The sequence below is a fragment of the Sus scrofa genome, chromosome 3 (genome assembly GCF_000003025.6).
Source record: "Sus scrofa isolate TJ Tabasco breed Duroc chromosome 3, Sscrofa11.1, whole genome shotgun sequence".
Taxonomy (NCBI): Eukaryota; Metazoa; Chordata; class Mammalia; order Artiodactyla; family Suidae; genus Sus; species Sus scrofa.
The window spans coordinates 85,902,300-85,916,487 of NC_010445.4; the positions used below are offsets into that span (position 1 = coordinate 85,902,300).

General features: G+C 36.1%; 1 protein-coding gene across 7 annotated transcripts in view; it reads left to right on the forward strand.

The window, feature by feature from the left end:
- CCDC88A (coiled-coil domain containing 88A) overlaps window positions 1-14,188 on the forward strand; it is a 160,120-nt gene that overhangs the window by 91,257 nt on the left and 54,675 nt on the right. For all 7 annotated transcript variants that reach the window (XR_002342712.1, XR_002342714.1, XR_002342713.1 and 4 more), the window contains exons 19-22: window positions 4,122-4,283; window positions 5,683-5,960; window positions 6,187-6,330; window positions 9,627-9,813. Coding sequence is in view for 4 of the 7 variants with exons in the window: in XM_021087519.1 (XP_020943178.1) it covers window positions 4,122-4,283; window positions 5,683-5,960; window positions 6,187-6,330; window positions 9,627-9,813 (771 nt within the window). In the remaining 3 variants the exon portion in view is untranslated. The remainder of the gene's footprint in view (window positions 1-4,121; window positions 4,284-5,682; window positions 5,961-6,186; window positions 6,331-9,626; window positions 9,814-14,188) is intronic.

Below are 14,188 nucleotides of genomic sequence, written 5' to 3' on the forward strand. Positions count from 1 at the left end.
GTTTATTTTATAATATTAAAAAGATTGAAAAACCAGTAATATCGTATACATTTCTTCATTACCCTCATTTAGGTCCATCAGCAAGCTTTGTCATCTCTATCCTGTAAATATAACCCAAACTCATCTACTTCTTTCTATCTCTGCTCTAGCCTAAAATACCATTATCTCCCATTGGGACAATCAGAGGGTCCTCCTACCTGGCCTGCCCCATTTCATTCCTGGCCCAGTCTAACCCATTCTCAATCCAGTAGCCTAGAGTTATTTTTAAAATAAAACCCAGGCCCTATCACTTTCCTACTTAAATCTTCAATAGCTTTCCATTTCATGTAGATAAACATTTACTGTATCAATCAGATCCTTCCTGACATTGCCCTGGCTATATCTCTGAATTTGTTTATACCATATTACTCTTCTACCTACCATTATTAATATGAGGATAATATTATTATTATCTGTTAATATCTGAAAAACACAGAACAGTGACTGGCATATAAGTAAATTAATTGTAGTCATATTGGCCTTTTCTGTTTGTTCCTACCTTAGAACCTTTCTGCTCTATCCCCTACCTGGGCATTTCTCGCAGCAATGGGGTCTCGTATCACGTATCTTCTGCAAGAGGTTTACCTGACCTTTTCCCCTTGTTGAGCAGCTATCTCCAGCCTAAATCATTCACCATCCAACCACTGCCTTGTTTAGTTTCTTCATAGAACTTTTCATTGGTGAAATACTTTTTTGTCTTTTTTTTAGGGGCATACCCACAGCATATGGAGGTTCCAAGGCCAGGGGTCGAATCAGAGCTCAGCCACTGACATACACCACAGCCACAGCAATGCCAGATCCAAGCCCCGTCTGTGACCTACACCATAGCACACGGCAATGCTGGATCCTTAACCCACTGGGCAAGGCCAGGGATCGAACCTACATCCTCATGGATACTGGTCAGGTTTGTTTTCCGCTGAGCCATGATGGGAACTCATTGGTTAAATTTTTTTATTCGTTCATTTATTCTTTGACTACTGTAAAAAAGTTCTTGAATGCAGGTAGCTTGTCTTTCTTTTACACCACTGTGCCTTCAGTATGTAGAACAATACTTGGAAGATAGCAGATACTTAATAAATATTTGCTGAATGAGTTTAGTAAATACTTGACAGTAGATAATAATCAAATGAATTCACCAACCATTTATCCTTCAAAGATGAATGAACTTTACAGAACTTACATGTTAACAAGTGAAATAGTTATGGTTGTTGTTAGTGTTTTTCAGTTTAATGTTAATTGAAAGCTTTAAACCATGAAGCCAAAAATTAATCTCCTACATTATTGATTTCTACTTTCTCATCCAGAAGTAATCACTGTTTATCTTCCCAGAAAAGCATTTGTGATTTTTCTGTGTATAGAAGTATATTTCAGAATTCCTTGGTGGCTCAGTGCATTAAGGATCCAGCATTTTCACTGTTTTAGCTCAGGTCACTGCTGTAGCACAGTTTCGATCCCTGGCCCTGGAACTTTCACGTGCCGTGGACGTGGCCAAAAAAAAATATTACATATATATATTATACATCTTTTACAGATTTACGCTTGTGGGATCTTATTTTCATATTATTTTAGTTATCTATAGCAGGTACAGAGCTATATCATTTTGTTCAATGACCGTATATTCCATTGTGTGCATGTTACCATAATTTATTTAAAGAAATCCCACAAAAGTGGACATTTTAAGTTATTTTTAGATTTTGCTGCAGTGAAAATCCATGTATAACATGTTCATAGGGTAGTAAATTCTTGATAGTAAAATTGATAGGCCAAAGAGCATAAATACATATATATTTCTGTGTATGTTTAATTTTAATTGATACTATTTTATTATCCTTTCAAAAAAAATCAATTTTTAGTCCCACTAATAGAGTACCTATTTTTCAAGATTAGCATTGATTCATTAACAGCCCTTTAATTTTTATTAAAGTGATAGAAGAATATATTTTAATTTTGTAAAAATTATTAGTGAGCTTTTTTATGTATTTGTCAGCCACATATGAATACTTAGTTTTATTATTCAGTTATATATATACACACATATATATAAAATCAATCACTTGGATTACTAATTATATTTCAGAAAATTTGGCATGCAAAGTTCTATTAAGATAAAATCTCTTTTCCCATTGACTTCCTATATAAATTTCCATTGTGGACAAAAATTACTTGGTTGTTGTATTTCAGCTATTTTAGATAATGTTATAAAGTTGGCTACCCTATGTTAGACTGGTGATTTCTGTGCATTTCCCACCACATATTTTTGTTAAGTTCATACTTTTCCATTGTAAAATTTTTCCTGCTCTGAGATATCTTTTCTACTCTAGTCTATAATGAATAGCATATCTCTTCTATTCATTATGGACTATAGGAATTTTTCTTTTTTTGTTCTTTTTAACCATTTTATTTATTTATTTATTGAAATTTACAATGTTATGTTAGTTTCAGGCATATAGCAAAGTGATTCAGATTATATATATATATATTTTTTCTTTTTCAGATTGTTTTCCCTTGTAGGTTATTACAAATATTGAGTATATTTCCCAAACTATAGGAATTTTTCTTATTCCTAGGTGTACCCAGACTCACCATTAAGCTTGTACATTTTGGTTTCTAAAGAGCTTAACTACACTAGTCCTTAACATATGTAAATGAAAAATGCTTCACCTCTTTGGTGTGTCAAGATGTATATAAATACATCAGTATTCCATATTATTTTCCCAGTGTAAGTTTTTTTTAATCCTTTGTATTTGATCAAATGAATTAAAGAAAAGTACAATATCAACAGCTATTTTAAAGCATTTTTCTTCCTCAGCTTTCATTTTATGGTATAATATGTGGATTAAATCATGACTTGCCTTTTATATAGTGATAAATAGTACATATAACTTGAAAGCCTATAAAGCAAATCTTGTCTTTGTTCCATAATATAGATATAATAAATAAGTGATCTGTTGTGATTCAGCTATACATTTTTTGCATGTTACAATTATACACAAATTCAGGCCTTGTATATTAAAGTTTTATTTTGGTTTTCTAGAGGATTCTTTGTTTATACTTTTTTTTTTGTCTTTTTGCCATTTCTTGGGCCGCTCCCGCGGCAGATGGAGGTTCCCAGGCTAGGGGTCAAATCGTAGCTGTAGCTGCCAGCCTACGCCAGAGCCACAGCAACACAGGATCTGAGCCACGTCTGCGACCTACACCACAGCTCACGGCAATGCCTGGTCATTAACCCACTGAGCAAGTCGGATTTGTTAACCACTGCGCCACGACGGGAACTCCATTGATACTAATTTTTTAGTGAATTGTTATTTAGAAATAATCCTGAAAATATAGTATTCTTAAACATTTTAATAGCTATCAAATTAAATATAATGATCTGTGATTTGCCTAGTAATTCAACTGTTTAACTATAAAATTGAAATATGGCCCTATTTACTGGAAAAATTGAAAATAGTACATTTTATTTGGATTTGCTCCATAAGTCCTATAGATGAAATAGAGTTTTAGTGAGTGTTTTATACCAAGAAAAGAATCACTAGAGAAAATATGTAACATCTGTTAGGTCTGTTATGGACTAAATCTTTTAAACAGATGGTCAAGATTGTTCCTGCTTCTCTTCCAAATATTTGTGTTTATGAAATACTTAGTTTTGCTGCTGCTCCTCAGACTACCGCATATAATGTTTGTGCCTTTCGGTAATTAGAAAAGGTACACTCCTTTGGCTACACCACCCCATGCACTCTGGGTACTTTTGAACAGCATAAAAACCGTACAGCTGACAATCCCATTCTAGTTTTTTGTGTTAATATATTTAGAATGGAATGTGTTATTTTTGACATTATAAAGCAGAGAAAAAGAGCACAGGCACAATAGTATATTAAGATTTTAGTATTTCTGCTTTCTTTTCCTTTAAATGTCTTTTTACAATTTGGGATAGAGGGGAGTTGTTTTGTTTTTCCCTTCTAAGATTGTTGGGATTTTTTTGGATTATAATGGTGACAAATACTTGTGAAGATTCTAGTATATGTTAAACTGAAATATGTTTGATGCTGCTTTTTTTTTAAATATGTGTTTTCTTTATTAAGAATGCTACACTGCAAGCAGAGAAGCAAGCACTGAAAACTCAACTGAAGCAACTTGAGACGCAGAACAATAACTTGCAGGCTCAGATTCTTGCACTTCAGAGACAGACAGTATCATTACAGGAGCAGAATACTACTCTTCAAACACAGAATGCCAAGCTTCAGGTTGTAATGTACTGTCATGGGGATATGCATCCAAACTCTTTTTTTTTTTTTTTCCCCTTGGCTGCACCCACAACATATGGAAGTTCCAGAGGCAGGGATCAAATCTGAGCCACAATTGAGACCTGTGCCACAACCGCGGCAGCACTGAATCTTTAACCCACTCTGCCTGGCCAGGGATCAAACCTGTGCTGCCACAGAGACAACACAGGATCCTTAACCCACTGGGCCACAGTGGGAACTCCCCAAACTCCTAATAGCATTATGCTATTAAAACAAGGCTGACTAGACATCATAACATTGTCTCCTACTGAGTGAATTTAACAGTCAACTGAAGATTAGATATTTCTCTACTGCTATGCCAGATTTTCAGATATCAGCATTTTTTAAATGTTAGTGCCTTTAAATTAATAAATTTACTCATCAAGTATAAATAAAATAATTTTATTAGTATTGTTCTTATGGCGTTTCACCCTTTTAAACAAGTTGATTATGATTATTCAGGTAGAAACCCATGTTTTAGTCTATGATTGCAACATATCTATTAGTTAAGTTATTGCAAAACAGCACAGTGTGAGTTTTGTCTTTAGACTTGTCCTTAATTCAAAGGATCCATCTTGTAGTTAACGCTGCCAACATCTTTTCAAATAGAACAGTCAAGTGGGGGAAAGTACAACTCTCTGGAACCTCTTAAAAAGCAGAGAAGTACTCCCTCTGCATCTAAAATTTCTTTCTATAACTCTTCCCAAATATTAAAGCAAATTCTAATTTAATTTAGACTTGAGAAAATTTCCAGTTGAATTTCACAAGTAATTTTTCAGTTCTATCATCTCTCAACTTCTAGAAAATGAATTTCAAATTCCGTACTTTTCTATGGACTTGTTGATTAACCTTCATTTAAAATAATTCAACCCAAAACATGTATATGATATGTATCTCACAATGTATTGTAACACCTACCAAAAATCAAAATTAAGTGGTAGCCTTATCCTTCAGGATGCTGAAATTCAAATTTTCTCAATATAATATGAATATATCTGCTGTGATTTATTTTATTTAGTACTTCCTAAAATTAACATTATCATTTATTTTTTAAAAAGATTATAAGGAGTTCCCATTGTGGCTCAGCAGGTTAAGAAACTGACTAGACGTTCATAAAGATGCGGGTTTGATCCCTAGTCTTGCTCTGTAGGTTAACGATCTGGCACCACAAACTGTGGTATAAGTCGCAGACACAGCTTGGATCTGGTGTTGCTGAAGCTGTGGTGTAGGCCAGCAGCTGCAGCTCCAATTCTACCCCTACTCTGGGAATTTCTGTGTACCGCAGGTACACCCCTAAAAAAAGAAAAAAAAAGAATATAAACTATTTTTCTTATGTATGTTACAATATGCATTCTTGTAGGTTGAAAATTCCACTCTTAATTCCCAAAGTACCTCACTTATGAACCAGAATGCACAACTCCTAATTCAGCAGTCTTCCTTAGAAAATGAAAATGAATCTGTAATCAAAGAGCGAGAAGATCTGAAATCTCTCTATGATTCTCTGATCAAAGATCATGAAAAGCTGGAACTTTTGCATGAACGGCAGGCTTCAGAGTATGAGTCTCTCATTGCTAAACATGGAACTCTAAAGTCTGCCCACAAAAACCTTGAAGTGGAACATAAAGACCTTGAAGATCGGTAATTTATCATCTTTTCATGTGTTGTTAGTTTAAAACCAGTTTTCACTGGTACTAAAATTCCATGTGTTAAACAGATCTGAGATAATTTATTTAGGAAATGTATGTAAATTTACATGTTTTATGTGATAATTATTAATGAATTACTCTTGCTTCCTGTATTTCTAAAATATTTTCTTTGTTTCTAAGGAAACATTATAAACCAAATACCTGACTTTTTTTTCTAGTTACAATCAGTTATTAAAACAGAAAGGACAATTGGAAGATTTGGAAAAAACACTCAAAGTAGAACAGGAAAAAATGCTGCTTAAAAGCAAAAACCATGAGACTGTAGCTGCTGAATACAAGAAACTTTGTGGTGAAAATGATAGGTAATAAATATTTATATTTTTAGTTTTGTATTATTCATTACATCTAAAGTGTATATTTCCTCTTCGCAGTATCATCCATAACTTAAAAATTTTTAAAAAGACCCCAGAGTAATAAGTAAATTACCCAACAAAATCATATACAATCATTATAGAATGACTCAAACAAAAGCTCAGGGTCTCCTGCTTTCTCTCATTGTTTCTCTATTGACTTATTCAACTAATTAAGTTTTTAAGCTACATTATACAAAATTTATGTATGCTGATAGTATTTACCTACTTGATTGAGACAGAATGTAGTGAAACCTGATTCATTCTTTATGTCTTTCTTTCTGCTAGTCTGGTATTCCAATTCTTGTCTTTTGAAGTTGCTACAAATGAGCAATCTTAAAATTTTTTCACTGATTGATGTGTATTTTTATTTTTAGCTGCCTTAAGTGTTAATGGTCTCATATTATCATGGGGCAATTATTTTTCTCATTTAAGCCTTTGGAAAATCAAAACTTGCCTAGTGGTAATCCACCCTACTTCATAAGGGTACATTTTCCAAAAAAATTTTAGAAGTCTTTGAAAAATTTAAGCAGCCTAAACACTTGTGCTGCATTTACATTCCTACAGCAGAAGTCCTGAAAGGCAGGACACAAAATTCAAGCAGGGATCATTCATTGAGTATTTTTCCTTCTATGAATTTACTGCAGTCCCTTTTTAGAATTAATACATATTTCTTTTCCTTTATAAAAATATCCTTCTAGAGCCATTTCATGCTTAGTGGTTTTTTAATTTAGAAATTGTTACAACTAGAAATTTTGTAATGGTGGATATGAACTTTAAAAAGCTCAACAATGGAGTTCCCGTCGTGGCGCAGTGGTTAACGAATCCGACTAGGAACCATGAGGTTGCGGGTTCGGTCCCTGCCCTTGCTCAGTGGGTTAACAATCCGGCGTTGCCGTGAGCTGTGGTGTAGGTTGCAGACGCGGCTCGGATCCTGCGTTGCTGTGGCTCTGGCATAGGCTGGTGGCTACAGCTCCGATTAGACCCCTAGCCTGGGAACCTCCATATGCCGTGGGAACGGCCCAAGAAATAGCAACAACAACAACAACAAAAAAAAAAAAAAAAAAAAAAAAAAAAGCTCAACACCAAGCTAGAATCAAGGAGGATGCATTTGCACAGCATAAACAGTAGAAGACCAAATTGTGACAAGTTATAGGGTACAAAGATAGGGTTGTTTTTATTACACATATTATACTAGGGAATGTATTTACTGGAGGAGTCTCATCTTGAATCTAACCCTTTTTTCCTTGTTGGAATTCAAACCAAACTGGGACAGTTTGTGAACTTGAACAGACCTTCTAGAAATGTAATTGTATACATCAGTGAGGAATCTACAGAGAAAGATCTTGGCCTAAATGATAAGAGCATGGAACTTGAACCAGAAGATTATGCAGGCTTGGAAGGGAAGAGTGGTCCTGGGTATTCTCTCTGAAAGCTGTTCTTGTCCTGCTTTTATACATTTCATGCCTGTGTTCTAAAGGGAGAAAAGGGTTTTAGTAATACCTGAAAGAACCCTTTTACAAATAAAAGATATTTGTGAAGACTTGTTTTTAATCTTAGATAATGCCAAACCAAGAAAGTTTCTTATGTAGACTAGGTTGTCTTGGCCTCTTTAGAATTACGTTCACTGAAATGCACTTTGTTAATGCTCTCAGCTTTGAGAGACAATGTAAAACACTCTCCTGAGGCATTCCCGTTGTGGCACAGTGGAATTAGCAGCACATCTGCAGCACTAGGACTCAGGTTCAATCTCCCGCCTGGCACAGTGGGTTAAAGGATCAAGTGTTTCCATAGCGTGAGTTGTGACACAGGGTGGCCAAAAAAAAAAAGAAAGAAAAAAGAAAAAAAAAATTTTCTTAAAGCGCTGATTTTAGTATTTGCCGTTGGGATGATGTTGAGGACATTATTTATTCTATTTCATTATACCCCCCCCCTCCATGAAGCATCATGTAGCTTTCTGTATGCCCAGGTGGGGTTTAACCAGCTGTTATACAGATGGCATACATTCATTCATGGAGTCAACCTATTTATGGGATATTTATTCTGTGTTTCAGGTCTTGCCATTTTATTTTATTTTACCAAGTCTTGATTTTTTAATTATATTATTTTATTTATAATTCATGTATTATAAAGAATTATTAAATTCTTTGGAAAATGAGTTGAAGTAAATTATTAGATGTTCTGAGAATATACCTTCCTGAACAAAAGTTTGTTTCGTTTTGCTTCCTCCTTCTTTTGTGGGTGTTTGATCTTGATGCCAAAAGGTGAAGGGTGGTAATCTCCAGCTAGCTCAGTAGGCCACATCCAGCCTGGAGCCCGTTTTGGTACAGCTCCCAAACAGAGAACAATTTTTGCGTTTTAAAAGGTTGTAGGAGGGAACAAAAAAGAAGAGCCTGCTATAGATTGCATGCGACTTGCAGAGCCTGAGGTATTTATTACTTTCTGGTCCTTTACAGAAAGAATTTTCTGATTTTGCTCTTAGAGGTCAGTGGACCTTGTTCTAAAAGAGGTATAATAGTGGAAAGGAACAGAAATGGCAATAGTTTGATTTTTTTTTTTAGTAAAATCCAAATTTATCTTCAATAATTGAGGACGGCATAAATATGAATAATTTATTATAACTGCAGAAATCTCAATAACTAAAATGTTTATTTAAGCATGTGTATCTGTTATCTGGCAACAGACTGATAGATTACCATGTCTCATACTAAATTGATTAATTTGTTTGATGTGACTCTTTAATTTTCATGTTGAGGTTTAGAATCTTTTTTTTTTTTTTTTTTTGCCTTTTGCTTTTTAGGGCCGCACCTGCAGCATATGGAAGTTCCCAGGCTAGGGGTCGAGTTGGAGCTGTAGTTGTCAGCTTACTCCATGGCTCACGGCAATGCCAGAACCTAAACCCACTGAGTGAAGCCAGGGATCGAACCTGCATCCTCATTGATACCAGTAAGGTTCATTGCTGACCGTGATAGGAACTCTGAGTTTCAGAATCTTTGAATTCTCTAGGTTAACCAAAAGTGGATTGGTTATTTTCTCTTTTGTCCTTTAAATATTTTCTAATTAATACTTAAAATTTTTAATCTAGTTTTTACAGACTAGAAGCTGATTTTAGAAGAGTTTAAGCACTGGCAAATGATCTTTTGTATTCTCTAAGTATGTCTGAATGTGATTTACAGCATTTTTGTATTGTGTAAATTACAGTAAAAGCTATTAGGAGAATCTGACTCTATTATGATTTCAAATTATAGGTTGAATCATACATATAACCAGCTTTTAAAAGAGACTGAAGTTTTACAAACTGACCATAAAAACTTGAAAAGTCTTCTAAATAATTCCAAACTGGAACAAACAAGATTAGAAGCTGAATTTTCAAAGTTAAAGGAACAGTACCAACAGTTGGACATCACATCCACCAAGCTAAATAACCAGTGTGAGGTGAGTTTAACAAGTCTAATTACCATTTCCTTCCTTTAAGCATCCAGACTTGCCTAAAAAGTAAACAGTCAAATTGTAATGACAATAGCAATATATGTTTAATGGGCTATTTCTGAAAGAATCAGTCATAGATAGTTGAAATTCACGAGAAATTAAGATCTTCCTTCTTCCTTTATCATTAATTTCAATAATTTTTACTGTTGGTTTAAACTTATGTGTCCAGATACTTTGAAAAATTTAACCCTGTTTAATGACAAAATGTTTACTGACTACCTGGCATGAATTAGAAACCGAAAAGGTAAATATCTCTTCCCTTCGGTAAGCTTGTATTCTATTGGAAGGAAATAGACAGTAAACATAAGTAAGTGAAATAAATGTTTCATTGTTTCATTACATATGTCTGTGTAACAGTTTACCGTAAAACACAGTGGTATAAAACAACCATTTACTATGCTCACAGATTCTGTAGGTCAGAGTTTGGACAGGACAGTGGGCACAATTTCTCTGCTCCACTTGCATCTTCGCTCTCAGGTGGAAGATGGAAAGGCTGAGTGCATGTTTAGTGGTTGATGCTGGCTATCAGCTGGAAGCATCAGTAGCTCTCCCTATTGACTAGTTTGGGCTTGCTTACAACATGGTGAGAACCAGAGAGAAGCCATCTCTGCCTTAATGATCAAGCCTCAGAAGTCATGCAACATCATTTCCCCTGCATTCTATTCACTGAGGCAGTCAAAGTCCCACCCAGAGTCAAGGGAGGCAAAATAGACTCAGCATCTTAATGGAGAATGGCTTGATTCTGGAAGAGCTCACGGACTGGAAGTATGGCTGTAACCATTTTGAAAATTAGTCTGCAACTATGGTATGTTACAAGATGCTAAGTTATATGCAAATGAAAATGGCCTAGGGTAAAGAGGGAAGTAGGACTGCCAATGTGGATGATGGAGTGTAGATTGAAATTTTAACTTTACATCATTGAACAAAGATTTGAATGCAATTCATGTATTATTATGTGAACATTCCAGGCAAAGAGCCCGTGCAGTGACCTTAAGCCAGGGGAATCCTGGGCCAGCTACATTGCTTTGGAAGCCATCCTAAAACATTGTTTGAGTAAAACAAGGGAGCCACTGGAGAGTTTTGAACAGGAGTGACATCTGCCCAAGTATACATTCTACTCTTAACAAACTTCGGTGCCTCTCCTTATGATGGTTTTATAAAGTGATAAAAGTCTTGAAATATACAAAGGATACTGGAAGCCTTGAATAGTTCTTAAATTTTATGATTGATCCCTAAATGATTGAAGTTTGAATATAGTTTAACATCTGAATTTTTGGGAACTTTTAAGAATTTAGCACTTAATCAGACCTTTTAATAGCATTAGGAATAGGCTATATCAGAAAAGTAATACTTAACAGCTTTTTGCCTGAAATCACACACCAATAGAAAGAAACATTAATTTGAAATCTTACATATTTAATTACCCAACAAAGTTCATAAATTATAGAACATTCATTCTGCCTGTGATTTAAAAAGTCTAAATAAAATATAATTGATGTTGGAGTTCCTACTGTGGCACAGTGGGCTTGGCAGCATCTCTGTAGTGCCAGGTCATAGGTTCCATGCCTGGCATAGTGGTTTAGAGGATCCGGCATTGCCACAACTGCGGCATAGGTTGCAACTGCAGCTCAAACCTGATCCCTGGCCTAGGAGCTCCATGTGCCACAGGGTGGCCAAAAAAGATAGACAGATAGATAAATTAATATATAAATAAATAATTGGGGTAATGAAATTACAGAGTAGTACAGTGAGGAACATGAAAATCAGCTCCCCAGAAACAGTAAAGTAGAACAAAGCTATCAAAAACATTTCAGGACTCTGGAAATCAAAGAAAGACATACACTAAATTGAGAAGAATTTATTAAAGAAAAGCTGTTTAGCTTTGGGTAGGAACTATGGTTGTCTGAGATATTTTATCATGTGACTTCTATTCTTAGTCCCCTCTTTCTCCAGTACCCAGTAGTTCAGGAAAGGGGTAAGCCATGAAAACCAGCTTTGCTGCTGGAAGGGACTGGCTTGATTTGTGCAGAGAACAGAAGAGGCCCACACCCAGGAGGATTGTCAAAGGCCAGCTCTCAGATGACCTGAACTTGGAATATTGGATCAGACATGTCATAGACAAGCAAATTACTCAGAAATTTAAGTATATGGATGAATTTTAAGTATATGGACATCTTAATCAACTATTACAAAGTGAATTTGAGCCAGTACTCACATCAAGAAGCAGTACATTCACTGTATTCCAAAAACACCTGTCATACTCTTTTCCAATTACCTTCCCTTCCCACTAAGCCAAAGGTTAGCATTTGACTCAAGTTGGGACAATCAGTCAGGGATAAGTAGGTAGCAAGGGTCCTTTCTGATCTCTCCTGAGTAGCCTTCTAGACCACCAGGGACCTGCAGGACCTTATCAAGACCCATTATGGCTGCCCATCTCATTTCCTGGATCTCCAAGTTAAATTTCTGAGTAATTTGCTTGTCTATGACATGTCTGATCCAATATTCCAAGTTCAGGTCATCTGAGAGCTGGCCTTTGACAATCCTCCTGGGTGTGGGCCTCTTCTGTTCTCTGCACAAATCAAGCCAGTCCCTTCCAGCAGCAAAGCTGGTTTTCATGGCTTACCCCTTTCCTGAACTACTGGGTACTGGAGAAAGAGGGGACTAAGAATAGAAGTCACATGATAAAATATCTCAGACAACCATAGTTCCTACCCAAAGCTAAACAGCTTTTCTTTAATAAATTCTTCTCAATTTAGTGTATGTCTTTCTTTGATTTCCAGAGTCCTAAAATGTTTTTGATAGCTTTGTTCTACTTTACTGTTTAGGCTAGAGCCTAAATCATATAATATTATTCGGAAGGAGGGAGAAGTGAATCCCTAGCATAGGAGGCTGGTATATAGTTAATCTTAGTGGGAAGGGAAGGTAATTAGAAAAGAGTGTAACAGGTGTTTTTGGAATACAGTGAATGTACTGCTTCTTGATGTGAGTGCTGGCTCACATGTGTTCACTTTGTGATAGTTAAGATGTCCATATACTTAAAATTCGTTCTTTTTCCTCTATGTATGTTTTATCAGTTGTCTGTTGATGCAATAATGCTGTATAATTACCATAGAACTTCAGGAGTTCCCACTGTGGCACAGTGGGTTAAGAATCTGACTGTGGCAGCTTAGGTGGCCGTGGAGGCATGGGTTTAATCTCCATCCCAGCCCAGTGGGTTAAAGGATCCGGCATCGCCATAGCTGCAGTGTAGGTGGCAGCTGTGGCTCAGATTAATCCCTGGCCCAGGAGCTCCATATACTTTGGGTGCAGCCATTCAAGAACAAACAAACAAACAAAAAACATAGAATTTCAGTGGTCAGGGAGACAGTAAATGTTTATTTTTGTTCATGAGTCTGTGGGTTCACTCAGCACACGGTGTGCATTAATGTGTGTGTGAACCAAGGTCAGTTGATCTTTATAGGATTCGCTCCTGTACCTGCAGTTAGCTGGCATCCTGAGAGCTGACTGGTTCAAGGTGGCCCTGATATAACTTCTCTGTGCCATGTGGTATCTCATCCTCCAATAGGATTCCAAGAAACTAAGAGGACGCATATAAGTCTCTTGAAGCCTAGGCTTGGAGCTATCACAACATCACTTCCACCTCCTTATCTTTGCCAAAGGCATTTCAAATTCAAGAAAAGGAAAAATAGATTCCACTTCTTGATGGGAAAAGTGAGAAGTCACAGGACAAGAGGGTACATAGAGAAAACCTGCATTCAATTTTGCAATGGATCTGACACACGTGTTATGTTGCAATTTAACAACATGTAGCTAAAACAAATATAGAACAGTATTGACAGTTGTTAGATCTAGATGGCTCTACATGGATATTCATGGTATTATATTATCTGCTTTTTTCTACCTTCTGAGAATTTTCAAAAAATTTTTTTTCTTTTTCTTTTTTTTCCTTTGGAGAAGGGATGGGTGTTGGTTTTTTTAGGGTTTTTTTGTTTGTTTGTTTGTTTGTTTGTTTAAATACAGCTGTCTTGGGAGTTAGTGTTGTGACTCAGCAGGTTACAAACCCAGCTAGTATCCATGAAGATGCAGGTTCAACCCCTGGCCTCAATCATTGGATTAGGGATCCAGCATTGCTGTGAACTGTGGTGTAGGTTGCATACATGGCTCAGATCCCACATTGTTGTGGTTGTGACGTAGGCCTTCAGCTGCAGCTCGGATTCAACCCCTAGCCTGAGAATTTCCAAATGCAACAGGTTTGGCCCTAAAAGGAAAAAAAAAAATACAGCTTTCTGGGCTCTACCCCAGACCTGCTGAATTTGAATGT